We start from the raw sequence: 15,488 nt of genomic DNA, 5'->3' as shown, positions 1-15,488 counted from the left end.
GTATGCACAACTCCAAACAGGCAAGCTCCGAATACTGCGGTATCGCCATTTACGGGTGCGGTATCACTTGTCAATGAAACAGGGATCTCATAATGATCCCCTTAGTGAAGAGTAAGACACAGCCACTCACAGAAACGCTTGCCAATCAGACCCTCAATACGTTGTTTGTTAGTGATTTCACTTTATGTGGTGCGTCGTTCCAGGTGGGATGAGCCAAAGTGCTCAGACTCTCTGACATCAAGCATCAGATCCCAAAGACCATGAGAGAGACAATATTGTGATCCCAAAGACCATGAGAGAGACAATATTGTGAGAGGATGTTGCATAACAGCCTGAGCTGTAGACATCAGAGCTAGAAGAACCAGGTTTGAGTCTTGGCGTTGGCTAAACATCCTGTGATTCTGGGCAAATCACTTAGGGCCTGATTTAGAGTTTTGCGGAGGGGGTTACTTCATCAGAAATGTGACAGATATCCAGTCCGCCTTATTACAATTCCATTATAGCCTACGGAACTTGTAATTCAGCGGATGGGATATCTGTCACGCTTGTGACAAAGTAGCCCCTCCGCTAAACTTCACATCAGGACCTTAATCTCCCCGTGTATCCAATGCAGCACCTTAAAATCCTCACAAGTAATTGCTGCGCTTTACAAATCCTGGATTCTTATTAGTATCAGAGCGGTGTGCATAGGGGGTCCAGTGGTGCTTGCAAGAGGCCGATCTTTAGAGAGTTTCAAGCCGTTGAGTGCTATACGTGAAGCACAGCCATGCGTGGCACATCACAATACCCTTCCAAAGGTGTCATCTGACATTAGGTATGGTCCCAGACCCTGATTATGAGTTAGTCGGTATATTGCAACCGGGGCTCAAGCCCCGTTAAAGCACGGGTCGGAAAAACGAGTTGTTAGGTATTTAAAGTAACTGATAATTATCGGATGCGTTAAATATATTAACTTACGTTAAATTTCAGCAGGTCAAACCTACTGAAATTTAACAAACAAAAACACACAGTATCTACTATATGATATGGATTTTTCTGCATTAAACCCCAAAATCTGTATGCGATTAACCACGAAGTCGTAATATGTACTATTTATCACGACCGATTAATATCCCCCATTGTATCATTATTTACCAGGTGCAATACATAGCACCTGTACTTGTAATCAAGACCAAAGAGTGGATGTTCTACTATTAATTGCAATGGGGCGATGTATTTGTAAACAATATTTAGGACACAATATTTCTGACAGACGATATTTTGGTTACAATATTCTGGTACAGCACCCAATGGGTGAGCAACCCCTTCCCGGACGCCTGAATTGTTCCGTTTATGTCTGTGGTCAGGTCTTTCCAGAGGTGACATGCACCCCATCCTTGGACATCACTGATGAGGAAAGGCCTCCGTGCAGGTGAAGCCATCTCTAATGTCTACTGCAGGACATGTGTGCGGTGCCGCCCAGCCCTGGACCCACAGACAGACCAATGACCAGGCGGGGGCAGACAGGCAAAATAAGGACCAGGGAGAGAGACAGGTGGACAGCGGTCAGGGAAATGACCGGATGGACAGATGGGTAGACAGACAAAATAAGGACCAGCGAGACAGGTGGACATACAGACAGGTGAAAGGCCAGGTGGGTAGACAGAAAAATGAAGGGCCTGGTAGACAGGTGGACATACAGACAGGTAAATGGGCAGACAGACAAAATAAAGACCAGGTAGACAGGTGGACATACAGACAGGTAAATTGACAGACAGACAAAATAGGGACCAGGTAGACAGGTGGACATACAGACAAGTGAAAGGCCAGGTGGGTAGACAGACAAAATAGGGACCAGGTAGACAGACAGGTAGACAAACAGGTAGGCAAGTGACCAGATGGGGAGGCAGATAAACAATGGGGGAGGGAATACACAGACGGACAGACAGACAAATGACCATACAGATAAACCTACGTCCAGACAAACAAATGACTAGACAGACGGACAAGCAGATAGACAGGCAGATGTCCGGCAGATAGTATGACTGGTAGATAGAAATAGAACCAAACTAGCAGACAGACGAACGGCTGTGGTGGGCAGGGGAGCAGGTGGAGACAGGCTAACAGCGCGGACAGACAGATGGACATGTAAACAAACCCCCGCGCCGGGGTACGGGCGGGTGGCGAGACAGAAACACCAAGACAGAAAGACGGGCGGACGGGTGGATGCCTGATATATGTACTGGCAGTGATGGGCAGGTTGATGAATGGATAGATGGCAGTGCTTTAGTGTAAATGATTGAAAGTCCCGCTGTAGCGCCGTGAAGCCGATCGTACTACTGTAAAGCCAGGCACCCTGCGGAGACTGGGGAGTGGTAAGCAGGCCCGGCTCCTTTGGCTCTCTCCGTGCCTATAGTGCTTTGTGTCCACAGCATCAAAGCGCTTCGGACCCGAAAGCTGTGGCTTTGTAAGACCGAGGCATCACTTGAACTTTGAACTTTGTTCAGTTCTTCTCCGACAACGGATGGGTCGGAGTCTGGACTCTTAAAGAGGGGGCGGTCTTACATCACCCTAAGTAATAATATTATGAAACACGTCATCGCGATATCCTCGGGTCGCGCGCTGCGAACATTTCTGCAGAGGGACAGCTACACCCCACTGTGTGACCCCCCCACAACACGAGCGCTGCTACATAAGCATCGACCTATACGGGGTACAGGGTCACCCACCGAGAGGGGTCCCTGACATCACTTCCTATTAGAGCACAGTCACACCTTTCATCAAAAAGGGAGTTGGGATGTGTGTGAGTGCACCAGCTGCAGAAAACTTTCAGCCTCATTTTTTTTACGCTAAGGCGGCGCTAACGCGCCCTTTTCCCTGCACCACACTTACAAAGTGGCCGAATGCATGCATTGCACCACTTCGAAAACCCGTGCGCCAATTTATGCCTGCGCCAGGCATAATGTATGTAAGGGGGCGTTCCCCCATTAGGGGGGCCAAAAAAATGGCGCAAACAAATATAAGAGATTTCCTTGCCCCACTTTTTCTGGCACTTTTAATGCCTGCTCAGAGCAGGCGTTAAAAGGGGGCGCACCATTGAATACAATGGGCCCCTATGTACAAAATGTTGTTGCTACTCCTGCAGAGTATATCAATAGCATCAAGAATTCTGACGCTAATGCGCCCTGCCCTGCGCCATGGTGTGCCGTATTTTAAATACAGCGCAAACATGGTGGTGGTAGGGGAGCGCTAAGGGGCGCAGGGAAAGTGGGGCTGCACTGGGCGCAGTGCCACTTTTCTTAAATCAGCGCTTTGAGTCACCTGAAGCAGACATGAGTTCATTCATCCTACCTGTAATATAATGCAGCGGGCTAGTGCACCTGCTGCGGAAATCTGTGCGTCACGTAAAGGTAACATGAGTGCACTCGCCATGTCTGTAATATAATGCAGCGGGCTAGTGCACCTGCTGCAGAAATCTGTGCGTCACGTAAAGGTAACATGAGTGCACTCGCCATGTCTGTAATATAATGCAGCGGGCTAGTGCAAGTGCTGCGGAAATCTGTGCGTCACGTAAAGGTAACATGAGTGCACTCGCCATGTCTGTAATATAATGCAGCAGTCTAGTGCACCTGCTGCAGACACCTGTGCATTCTGCAGGCATTCTCTGTCTGTATAGTGTGAACCCACCAGTCACTATCAGAACTGTACGGCTTAGATCACCCCTTTCGGGGACCCCGTCGGGCGTTGCAGTGCCAGCCTGGCGAGGAGCATTTCCCGATGATGATGCTAGTCATCCATTGTGATGCTTGAGGGCTCTTGCTCCTGAGATTTTAGGTCTCCTAGGTCGTTAGAGCAAACTTGGAACAGTGTACCTTTGTTTATACTACATCACCTGAAGGTAACATGACTGCACTCATCCTACCTGTGATACAGTGCGGCGGGCTAGTGCACCTGCTGTAGATACCTGTGCATCACCTGAAGGTGACATGACTGCACTCATTCTACCTGTAATACAGTGCAGTGGGCTAGTGCACCTGCTGCAGACACCTGTGCATCACCTGAATGTGACATGAGTGCACTCGCCCTACCTGTAATACAGTGCAGCGGGCTAGTGCACCTGCTGAGTAATACAGTGCAGCGGGCTAGTGCACTTGCTGTAGATACCTATGCGTCACCTGAAGGTGACATGAGTGCACTCATCCTTTCCCGTAATACAGTGTGGCGGGCTAGTGCACGTGCAGCGGACACCTGTGCATCACCTGAAGGTGACATGACTGCACTCCTTCTACCTGTAATACAGTGCGGCGGGCTAGTGCACCTGCTGCAGGAACCTGTGCATCACCTGAAGGAGACATGACTGCACTCATTCTACCTGTAATACAGTGCAGTGGGCTAGTGCACCTGCTGCAGACACCCGTGCGTCACCTGAAGGTGACATGAGTGCACTCTCCCTACCTGTAATACAGTGCAGCGGGCTAGTGCACCTGCTGTGTAATACAGTGCAGCGGGCTAGTGCACCTGCTGCAGAAATCTGTGCGTCACGTGAAGGTGACATGAGAGCACTCATCCTACCTGTAATACAGTGCAGTGGGCTAGTGCACCTGATGCAGACACCTGTGCATCACCTGAAGGTGACATGAGTGCACTCGCCCTACCCGTAATACAGTGCAGCGGGCTAGTGCACCTGCTGCAGACACCTGTGCATCACCTGAAGGTGACATGAGGGCACTCCTCCTACCTGTAATACAATGCGGCGGGCTAGTTCACCTGCTGCAGACACCAGTGCATCACCTGAAGGTGACATGACTGCAGTCGCCCTACCTGTAATACAGTGCAGTGGGCTAGTGCACGTGCTGCAGAAATCTGTGTGTCACGTGAAGGTGACATGAGTGCACTCGTCCCGCCTGTAATAAAGTGCAGTGGGCTAGTGCACCTCCCGCAGGAAACTGTGCGTCAGATGATGGTGACAATAGGAGCTCACTCATTACTTCATTGTTCTGTGGTCGATAAGAATGAGTGTCAATCTGGATGAGTAACAGAACTTCTATTACAAATATTTACACATTTTCCAAAGCGTCTAGACACTCGGGGGGAGTACTGGACACTATAAAATAGAGCTATTAAAACAAACTTCTGGCTGTTCCTGTCACTCATACTTCGGATAAACCATAGGCCTGTTTTTTTTTTTTTTTTTTTGGGGGGGGGGGGGGGGCAGGAGGGGAGTTATAGAGATGCCTTCAGGATCATTTCCAGTGGGTTAGAAATATTGGGGCTGATTCACCAAGCCGGGGTTGGAAAACTTGACAGCCTCGTGTTCTGGGTAGATGTCCTAATTGTGTGGGTTTAACAAAGGGGCTGATTCACAGATGTTATTCTCCGAGTAGCTGTTCTGTCTTAGGTGTGACTAACTCCTGGATTTCAAGGCCTAATTCAGAAAGCACTTTCTGTGGGTAGTTGATTTTCCCTCCTGCCTTAGATGTGAATTAAGTTTGACCACCCAGGATGATTCAAAAACGTTTTGTGTGAGGCGTTGCGTCCACCGGGCCGCTGATTCACAAAGCTATTTTCTGTGAGTAATTCTGTTTTACTCTTGGAAATTCATGAGCAAGCCATACATACCTATGGATGGTGTAAACCAGGCCGCACAGGAAAAGCTTTTTTGAATTGTCGTCAAAGAATGCCGAGGGTCCCCCCGAAAACCTTTATCTGCAGATTTCCAAGTGAACTTTAGAAACTCAGAGGTACCAGTGTGGATTTTCCCCACGAGGGCCATTTGCAGGTGTGTGTGATACATTGCGGTGCAGTTCGCATCCACAGTGGAAGGTGTTTCCCTTTAGAGAAACCTTTTCTCCCACACCCCCCTGTGAGATATGTTGGTGCTCACCCCCCTCCCTGGATGACACAACCTCCAGATGTTCACAGGAGTGTCTGCTTGTGTTACACTGCTGAGAGGCCACCTGTAAAATGCTTCTGAATATTGCCCATTCACCTCTCTGCCCCCCACACCTTCCAGGAACAAGTGATATTCTCGCTTCTGCTGTGTTATTACGCAGTGGAACATCTGCCCCGTGTGTGCTGGTATCTGTGTAATGCGAGAGTAGCCTAGAAGTAGCAGCGCACTGTACATTACATGGGAGAATGGGAGCGCTTAATTTGTGAAATGCAATAAAGTGCCAGGGTCCAAAGTGTTGTCCAGAAACCCAGGGCCAGCGCTATTGAATGTCGGGGTGCACACATAAAGACTGGGGAGTCTTGAGTCCACCTCGTCCCTCTTTCACCCACCACAGGGCACTCGCTGCCTGTTTAACCCACTTTGTCAGGCTCCTCCCCAGCCCCGCTTTCTCCCCTTGTCACTGTTTTTCCTGTCTTTCTATATCTCTTCCTGTTCCCTTTTTGTTTTTTCTTCTCTCTTGTTCCGGATCAGAGTCTGAGAGGAAAAGTAAGTGTTCTGACCCAAACGTGAGTGCCGGTGGTGCACACCTGCAAACACCGGCTTAAATTAAGCCCTGAGGATGGGAGGTAACCCGGCGCAGTACATAACTTCTGAGGCATTTTAAGGCATGGGTCCTTGCAACCATTTTTCTAGGGCCCAGAAGTTTGATCTGTGATGTGGCCGAGGGCAGTAACGGGTGGGGGGCAGGGTGTTGGCATTATGGTGGGTGCAGGGGAAATGAAGCATATACATCTAATGGCGGAATTGCACAATGAAAAACCAGAACATCTGGGATAATTCACGGCTTCCCCACTGTGTGATCCAAGGCAATTGTTTTATTTCAGTTTCCCTCTGTGTTCTTCATTTTCATATGTAGGAGGACATCGAAACACATGACTTCAGGGTGTGTGCTTACAAACGTTTTTCCAGTATTTCATTTAATAATGTTCAATGTTGTTCATGTGTAGGATACCCCAGGCCACCCAGAGTGCACATAACAGCTGACTTGCCCACTATTTCATTACCGGCATTGTTGTGTGTTGGGGGGGGGCAGTGGGAGGTGTGTGTGTGTGTGTGTGTGTGTGTGCACACACGTGCGTGCGTGTGTTTAATGTTTCTAAATTCATGTTTGAAAACCATGACTTTAAAAATTACTCAATGCACTGATATAATCTGCACTGATATAATCTACACTGATACAATCCGATATACTTAAGTGCAAGGATTCTGCATGTTAAAGAAATTCACTTTTTGAAGTGAAGAGACCTTATTGTATTTTTTCTGCAAGATTTCTTTAAGGTGTTCCTAAACTTAAGAAGGACACGACTCCCTAGGTGTTTTTTTAACATCAATGAACCTTTAAATAAATACTTCCCTTTTTGTTGAATGTTTTTGAGGGTTTAGTGCTGAGTTGAGTAAACAGCAGATCAGTGCTGCAGTGGACCAGCCCGGACCCTACTTTGAGCATCAATGTTTTAAGGCCTGGGCAAACCGGTTACTGGCCCACGGCCCCCACATTCCCAGCCCCACCCCCAGAGAAGGGACACTCTCCTTCTGTGGGGCACCTCTGTATATGTCTGGGTCTCCACCCCTCCTCTCTAACCACCGCCAGCTTTGACTCGGTTTCTCTTTACCTAGAAATATGTTAAGGAACTTCGGGTTCTTATTAAAATAGATTTCAACATGTTTTGTGTGAACTCTGTTTCTAAAAGTTTGTTTGTCTTGTTCTGGGCTTAAATTAGGCAAAAGGCTTAGTAAAATTCTGAATTTTTAGCAACGGGTCCTTCAAAATATAACTTGCCCAGAACTCCAAAAATCCTTAAACGGACGTGCCTTTCTGGGCGGATTGGCAAACTAGATCGTGTACACGAAGCAGGGATTACAGAAACACAGCTCACAGATTAAATTACACGTTTAGGTACAGGGGGTTTAACCGTGTGATTCGCCCAGAATCACACCAAGTTGAAGCAAGCGCCGAGGTGGGGATTCCAACCTCTGGCCCCAGATTGAATACTCGGCAGCCGCTAGGCCACATATACTCTCTCAAAATTAAATTTCAGATTTATAAAATTCCACAAATCCAGAGTCTGTGAATGCGATATCACATGTGAAATGACCTACTCAAATTGCTTGTTTTACTCTCGAACAACCCGTTTGGTGCGCTAATGATTGTGAACTGAGCTCGTGGGCCTGGATAGAGTGTGAGGCGCTAGAAATGTATTTCGCGTGCAGGATTACTGCGGCCAGCGCTAAGAATGTAGCCATATATGTGAGATAAAGTGTCCCATTAATACTGGTGAAATGTTAAACCCCCTCCTCGGACCGAGAAGCGGCTGTGACCACGGGAAATGTTAGTACTGATGTCAAAAGACAGACACAGCGGTATATTCCGTGGCACTTGCATTAATACTCCCGACGCACCGGTTTGGTGACGTGTAGTGAGTGAGATTCTGGTTATACATCCAAGCAAGGCCAATTTAGACGTCCATGCTTCCAAGGTCGGCAAGTGCAAGACTCTTAAACTGGGTAACAGTAACGCACGATAGTCACAGCGCCTAGAAACGGTAAAACTGGAGTGTGAGACATTGTATAAAGCCAGGTGGTAACGTTTGAAACAAGCCTCTCCAGCCAATAAGATCGCAGAATCCCATAGCCAAGGCTCGTGTGCCTAGAAGCCAGGAAGAGAGGCTGCGCCCAGGAACGAGAGCGCCCTGAGGGTACCGGTGCCCTCACATACACGGACCGGAGATTACCGCCCGCGTGTCTTTTAAACTAATTAAAACACGGCTATGTCTGCAGAATACCGATTTTCTGGTATTTGGAAGCATTTCACAAATGTAGTGGGACGTTTTAAAATGACAAGTTTGGTGTCTGTTTATATATATATATATATATTATCATTATTATTATTTAAGTGTGAAATCGCCAATAGCCGCCCGTCCCTGAAAGAAAAGCTCCTTCCAGAGGTTAGGTTCGAGTCAGATTTTTGGCACGGACTATGCCAACCACACACGGAGGGCACGGAGACAGGGCATTTCACCCTTTCCCCAGCCCAATGATAAAATGAGTGCATTTGAGTAATAATTGATTTTTGAGGGCGCTGGGTGATTTCAATGTTGTAGGTTCCTGCGTCGACCCCCTCTGAAGCGCCTACATGCAATGGAGTTCTGCAGTGTGCGCTATGAAGCGCGGTGTCCTTGTACATATAAACAAGGCGCCCGGGGCTACTACGAGGATGAAACGACCCCTCTGAGGACACAGAGCTTCTCCTGGATAGAATCGACTAAGTGTGAAAGTTTGTGATCTTTTACGGGAGCGCTGGGATGGGGGGGGGGGGGGTAGGGGGAGAACCCCGACACTTCACTAAAAGAGGGACAGCCGTGGCTCTAAAACTACGAGTACGGACCCCTTCTGTCGCGAGAATAATGCCGTGTTCTCTCACTTGTGGGCTCACAAATAATGTGTCCAATGTACATGTGTTGTTATTAACACAATATTGTTCATGTTGTGTTAACAACAACTGTAAAACAGTGAAGTACGAGAGAAGGTTGTCAGCAGTGAATTAAGCAAACTCGACTTCCGATCCCGGTTTCTCTGTTTCCAAAATGTGTGTTCCTGAACCGTCTGCCAACTGGAGATCCCTTTTCTAACACTGGGCAACTTGCTTTCAGGGGCCGAGTTTATTCTGCTGCAATTCAGGGTGTTTAGGAACAACGCAGGGTAGACTCGAAAGGGCTGCATGTAACAAAGGCAGACCATTCAGTTCAGCGCCTAGAAGCTGTTTACATTATATTGTATTTGTTCTCGTGTAGACACTCGAACATCCAAGGCGTTGGAATATCCAGTGGGATTTAACAGCCCACGCTAAAGACTGTTTTTTGTTTATTTCGAAGTGAATTTATAAGTTTGTGTAGCGCCTGGGCGCCATTAATATGGTCCCGGGATGTACATTTTGTCTGAAATATTTTTCAGTTGTGGGCTAAATACGGAAGCACTAGGCGTACACACATTACCGTATTGTTGACGAATTTGGTTACTTTCATTAAAAGTTCATTGTGTTTGGTAAAGCGCCACCTGCCAGCGAAGCTGCTTTCGAGCGCTGAAGTGCCCTGGCACGACTTATGGAGTGCATCACATCCACAAGGTGGGCATGGTGCGATGGCACCTGGTAAGCACACGCCTTCTGGTGCACGGGGTTGTAATTCTTAATATGTATTTGTTTGCACGCGCAGCCAGCGGGCCCTCGGAGCGCTTTAGGCACATCGCTTGCCAGCTAGAAGCACCGTGCCAGTCCAGTGCCCGCGGCAAGCGGCGGGTGCTGCTGTGATGTAGCAGTGGGGATTCTTGGCACAGAGGCGCAGTGATGGAGCATGCCACGAGCCAGGCAAGTGAGTGAGCATAGCGCCCACCGCGGATTTAGCCGCCTCTGGGCGCAGGCTGGTAGAAACGGTCAAGTCTTCAGCTGTGGGACCAGGGTGGTGGGGGGGCTCATTTCTAACCCCAGCTTCCTCACTTGACCTTATGGTGTGATTTTAGCCTCTTTCCTTCATCAATGTCCCTCTCAAGTGCTAAAGAAGTGCTTAGAAACCCGTTTATGACCAAAATTGAGCACTATATAAAACAAACATGACAACCCCAGCCCGGAGCTCTAAAGGTCTTTACGAGACGAGGGCGGAAGACAGAGAGGAGCCCTGTCTAGGGGAGCGCATGAACCCCTCTTCGACAAGAAGGGGTGCTGCGCGCCCCCGCGGACTCTCCCTTCATTTAATGACACGGAAGCCTGCAAGACAAGCAGTTGCTTTATCCCTGATCGATAATGTGGAATAATCGAAGTTAACTCTTGGCGCAGTTCGCCCCCTTTGGCGTGGCACCGATCAATGCACCTCTGGGCCCTTTGAGGCTGCGCGACGCAAACCTCGAGCACAGCCGGGCCCTTGAGGGGTCTGTGAGCCGAGAAAGGCTCACAGACCCCCCAAAGTGAACTGTAAATGTTTGTAGTGTCACTGCGCGGGGCTCCTGGGATCACCAGCGGGCGCGCAGAATCCGCGCTCCAGCGGGAAGTTCGCGGAAAATGGACAGAAATCCGCGGAACTCACTCTCCTTCCGACAATCAGTTCACATCGAATAGCGCCAACGTGGGAGAATCTTACGCTATAACGAGGGGGGTAGAGACCCCCTTATCCTGTCCAGCAGCCTGTCACTGTGGGGACTGGGACACACGCCGTTCCTTGAAACAACAGTCTCACAGTGTTGCGAAAAGCGTCTAGAAGTCCAAGAGCAGCGGAATCTCCGCTCATGGATGGGCTGGTTTCGCGACACTTGCTTCGCCTGGTGCTTGTGCTGAAGGCGGCTGCCTTTACATGACTTTATTAACCACGTCCTGCGCAGTTAATGCACGTTTGAAGGCAGAGGCGCGGATGTAGGCGCACGCATAGCGCCTACAGGGCCGTAACAAGTGAAAGTGATTTTACTTGAAGCATGCTGTCCGAATATTGCAGATGTGAGGCTGCTACGGGAGGCGGGAGTCTAATGCCTTCCAGAAACAGCGCCTGGCAGCCCCGGCGCAGGACTCCCAGGGATGCGTCCGCCCAGCTTGGGGAGAGGAACGCGGCACTATATCGAGTCTGGCTGGGATTCGACCTACGTAACTCCAGACAATTCTGATAACTTCTTCACTCTTACTGTTTCAACCACTTTCTAAACATTTACCATTTATTTTGCATCTTTTTATCTGTAACAGAAAGACCCGTTAGTTTTCTACTAACATCTAAATGCACGCGAGTCAAATATTATTCTGCCAAGCAATTTTCCAGATTAGCGCTCTGAAGCACAGTCACTGAGGTTGCAAGGGCTATACTACAGAACTACAACAAAAGCAGTGTGTATAGCACACTGCGGCGTAAACGACTTCGAGGTGCTTTTAGTACAATTTTGTTAATATATTTAGGAACGGGACACGTAAAGCGCCCGGTCGTGTCGGCGCTGGCTTCTAAGTGGTAAGTAAGGATTTGCTCAGCCTTCCGGGCTACAAACAAAGTGATGGAGACCGGCAAGAGTTCCGGGATAGCTCCTCTCGCCGCAAAGCACTTCAGCGTCAGGGTTAGTAAGCGCTATATAAATGCATTTTACTCTTTGTTGGTATTACTAACACTTGGTGAATTTGGGACTCACATCAAAGGAGTGACTAAGGCTGTTGGTTGTACTGAAGTGTGGCGCGGCTTCCGGCGCCTGTGCTGTCACTGGAAGATAATATTGAATAAGTGACCCCAGAAAGAGAGGCGCCCCAGACATGCGAGCCATGTGAGTGATGCAAAGCGCCTTAAACCAGATAGCGCCAACCACATCTGTGCACACTGATTTTTCAAGATGATATTGTGAGATGTGGGTGTGGAGTAACGAGCAGCGGGGGTCGCTCAGAGATGACACTGGGGGCCGTGGACTAGGGTGGGGGCTCCGTGGTCCTTACCTCTGGGCGGCGGTGTTGGCATCCAGGATCCCGCTGTTCTGCATCCAAGACCGGACCGAGGTCAGGCCCCCACTCATCGGCTCTTCCTTCATGGTCAGCCCCCCACGGGGCAGAGTATCCTGTATAGAGAACATCAAAACAGTGGGGTCGTGTCTCCGAGTAAACCACGAGGCGCCAAGAAGCAAATCCCACAAAGGAAGAAGAGAGCGCGTAGCTCAACTCCGCACGCAGAAGATCCTGGCACGTTGGTTCGTCTCTCCCACCCCAAAGCCAACCCAGGTCGTCTCCTTCCCACAGTGGACGAGGGGCCGTCTCTGGGAGAGCGCCCAGGTGCCCCTCTGGCCTTCACGGCGCTGGACGAGGAGGTCTTGGTTGTGCTGTGTGGAGCTGTCAAGGGCGCCGGCGGTGGTCTCGAACCAGTCTGTAGGGGTCCTAAGATTGCTCTCTGGCGGTCTCAAGGCTGCTCTGCCGAGGTCTCGGGGCACTCCACGGAGGTCTCATAAGTGCTCTGGAAGCATCAGGGTGGTCTGTGGAGGTTTGTGGAAGTCGCTGGGCGGATGAGTGGAGGTCTCAGGTGCCCCGTGCAGAACCCAGGAATCCTCTTTGGAGGTCTCAGGTCTTCTTTGTGGAAGTGTCAAGATGTGTCTGTAGAGGTCTCTGAACAGGTCGGTGGAGGTCTCGAGGTTACTCTGCGGAGGTCTTGGCTGCTCCGTGGAGGTCTCAGGACTTCCCCTTGGAGGCCTCAGGATTTCCCTGTGAAAGTCTCCAGATGTGTCCGTAGAGGTCTCTGGACAGGTCGGCGGAGGTTTCGCGGTTACTTCGCGGAGGTCTTGGGCGCTCCGCGGAGGTCTCAGGACGTCTCAGCAGCGTTCTTGGGGTGGCTCCGAGGGGGCGTCAAGGCTGCAGGGTGGCCTCCAGGATAGAACTTGTCCGCGGACGCACCGTGTGCCCGTGGGACCACCAGCCGGCACCCTGGAAGTTGGTCCAGAGTTCTGCGAGTGTGGGGGTCTCCGGCCGGCGGGGGGCGGCAGAGGGGAGCGGGGGAGAGGTGCTGCTGCCTGGGAGGAGTGCAGAGGAGATCTGCCGCCGCCGATCATTACCATGCAGGGCTCAGCCTGCTGCTGCCTTGGGGGGGCGGAGGCTGGGCTGGCCGGGGCTCTGCGAGCCGCCCGTCCCCGGGGAGCCGGGGGATTGGGTATCTGCATCTGGAGCCGCTGCTGCTGCCGGAGCTCACCCGGCCCCTCCCTCCCCCTCCATCCATCCATCCATCCTCCAGGAGCAGCGGCCGGGCGCCCCCTCCGGCCGAGAGGGGCAGGGGCCGGACCCCGCGCGCATCCTGGGCGCCTCTGCAGAGAGAGAGGGTCCCACATCCCTCCGAGGAAGCGGGGTGGGCGAGGTGGGGGTGAGGGGAGGGACCCGGGGGAGGCGGTGTGAGTGGGGCGGGGGGCTCTAGGGAAGCGGCGGGGGGGGGGGGGGGGGGTCGGTGCACCGGGAGAAGTTAAGATGGAAGGATGGCCTGATGAAGCGTATAAGGGTGGGGGGCAGTTGTGAGGGACGGTGAGGGGGTAGTGAGGAGATGGATGTAAACAAAGCGAGGGAGAGGTTGTGTGTCTGCTGATGGGGCGATGGAGCTCATGTTTGGTGATGGAGGGATGGGGGGAGCGGAGGGAAGCTGAGAGGAGAGAGGTTGCTGAGGCCGGAAGGGGCAGTGGTAATGTGGGGCACTGGAAGTGTGACCAGAGGCTGGCATTAGAGGTCGTGTGGTGAGGGTGGGTTGGCTAAAGAGGCTGGTGGGACGGAAATGCCCTCTCTGGGGCGTAGTTTCTATTGGTGCAGCAGGTGCAGTGGCACCGGGCCCAGAGGACGGTGAGTCCCACTGAACACTGATTATTCCTGTATTTCACGGGTCAAACAGCGATCAGGGGGGCCGTTTCATGCCTTGCACTAGGGCCCAGGACACACTGCCCTCTGTGCCCAGGCAGTAAGGTGCAGAGATAGCGAGGGTGGCAATGGGTGGCAAAGACCCTGGTGAATGGTGATGGGAAGGATACGTGGAGGTGGTCTGTGTTTTCATGTGGTTCCATGTACTGAAGTAGGAGATTCGCTGGAGGTGTGGGTGTGAGAGTTGAGGTGATGTGTTTGGAGGTAGGACTATGGGAATAGTCATGGCATGGTTGTTAGAAATGGGGTCTCTATTTGGCAGTGGGTTTGCTCCCTGTCCAAGTAGGGACCCTCACTCTAGTCAGGATAAGGGAGATACCCGCTCAGATAACCCCTGCTCACCTCCTTGGTAGCTTGGCACGAGCAGTCAGGGTTATCTCAGAAGAAATGTGCAAAGCATTTGCACACAACACACAGTAATAAGTGAAAACACTACAAAAGAACACCACACCAGTTTTAGAAAAATAGCCAATATTTATCTGTGAAAAACAAGACCAAAACGATAAAAATCCAACAAACAGTAATAGAGATATGAATTTTGCAATATTTACTCAACAAACCAGTTCCTTGAAGTCTACAGTTCCACTTGGGGCTATCACAGCGTCGTGATCAACAAACCAACAGTTCAGGCCAGCCGCGGCATCGCAGGTCAGCTACGGTGTCGGAAAGACCCGCAAAACAGTACCTTTGGAATTGCAGGGCATCATGATCCTCGCGGCGTCGTTGCTCAAGTGCTGTCGGTAGGCGCAAGCTGGCGGTGCGGGATGGGACAGTGATTTGGGACCCTAACGAGCAGTGTCCACAGGCCATGGTGCAGGCAGAGATGCCTGGTTACGACACCGGAGTCGATGGTGCTGGCGTCGGTAGACCGGGGCTGCAGTGCGGGACGGGGCGGTGCTTCGTGCTCCTCACGAGCGGTGTCCACAGGCCACGGTGCAGGCAGCAGCCCCAGTGTCAGCAGGAGCGTCGTCGTCAGGGATGCCCAGACTGTGGTGTGAGCGGGCGATGCCAGAGTGTGAGGCCCACAGGTTGCGGTGCCAGCAGCGGCTCAGTGGAGTCGTCCGATGATGCCGTCGGTGAGACCATGGTCGCGGTTCGAAGCAGGGCAGTGCAGCTTTGTGCGACTTCAGCAGGTCAAGGTGCAGGCCAGCGGCTTCGTTGGCAGTGGCG

The 15,488-nt window shown here is 51.1% G+C and overlaps 1 protein-coding gene across 6 annotated transcripts in view; it reads right to left on the bottom strand.

Annotated features, from left to right (window-relative positions):
- Nucleotides 1-13,626, bottom strand: part of LOC138258764 (transcription factor COE3-like) — a 408,817-nt gene extending 395,191 nt beyond the window's left edge. For 4 of the 6 annotated variants that reach the window (XM_069206200.1, XM_069206279.1, XM_069206033.1 and 1 more), the window contains exon 1: nt 12,378-12,651. In XM_069206200.1, coding sequence (XP_069062301.1) covers nt 12,378-12,511 — 134 coding nt within the window. In that variant the 5' untranslated portion in view covers nt 12,512-12,651. Of the gene's footprint in view, nt 1-12,377 lie in introns of all 6 variants that reach the window. The other 2 variants (XM_069206356.1, XM_069206443.1) reach the window with 2 other exon arrangements.
- Nucleotides 13,627-15,488: the final 1,862 nt, after the last annotated feature.

Source organism: Pleurodeles waltl, chromosome 1_1 (genome assembly GCF_031143425.1).
Source record: "Pleurodeles waltl isolate 20211129_DDA chromosome 1_1, aPleWal1.hap1.20221129, whole genome shotgun sequence".
NCBI lineage: Eukaryota > Metazoa > Chordata > Amphibia > Caudata > Salamandridae > Pleurodeles > Pleurodeles waltl.
This window is presented reverse-complemented; position numbering and strand designations above follow the sequence as displayed.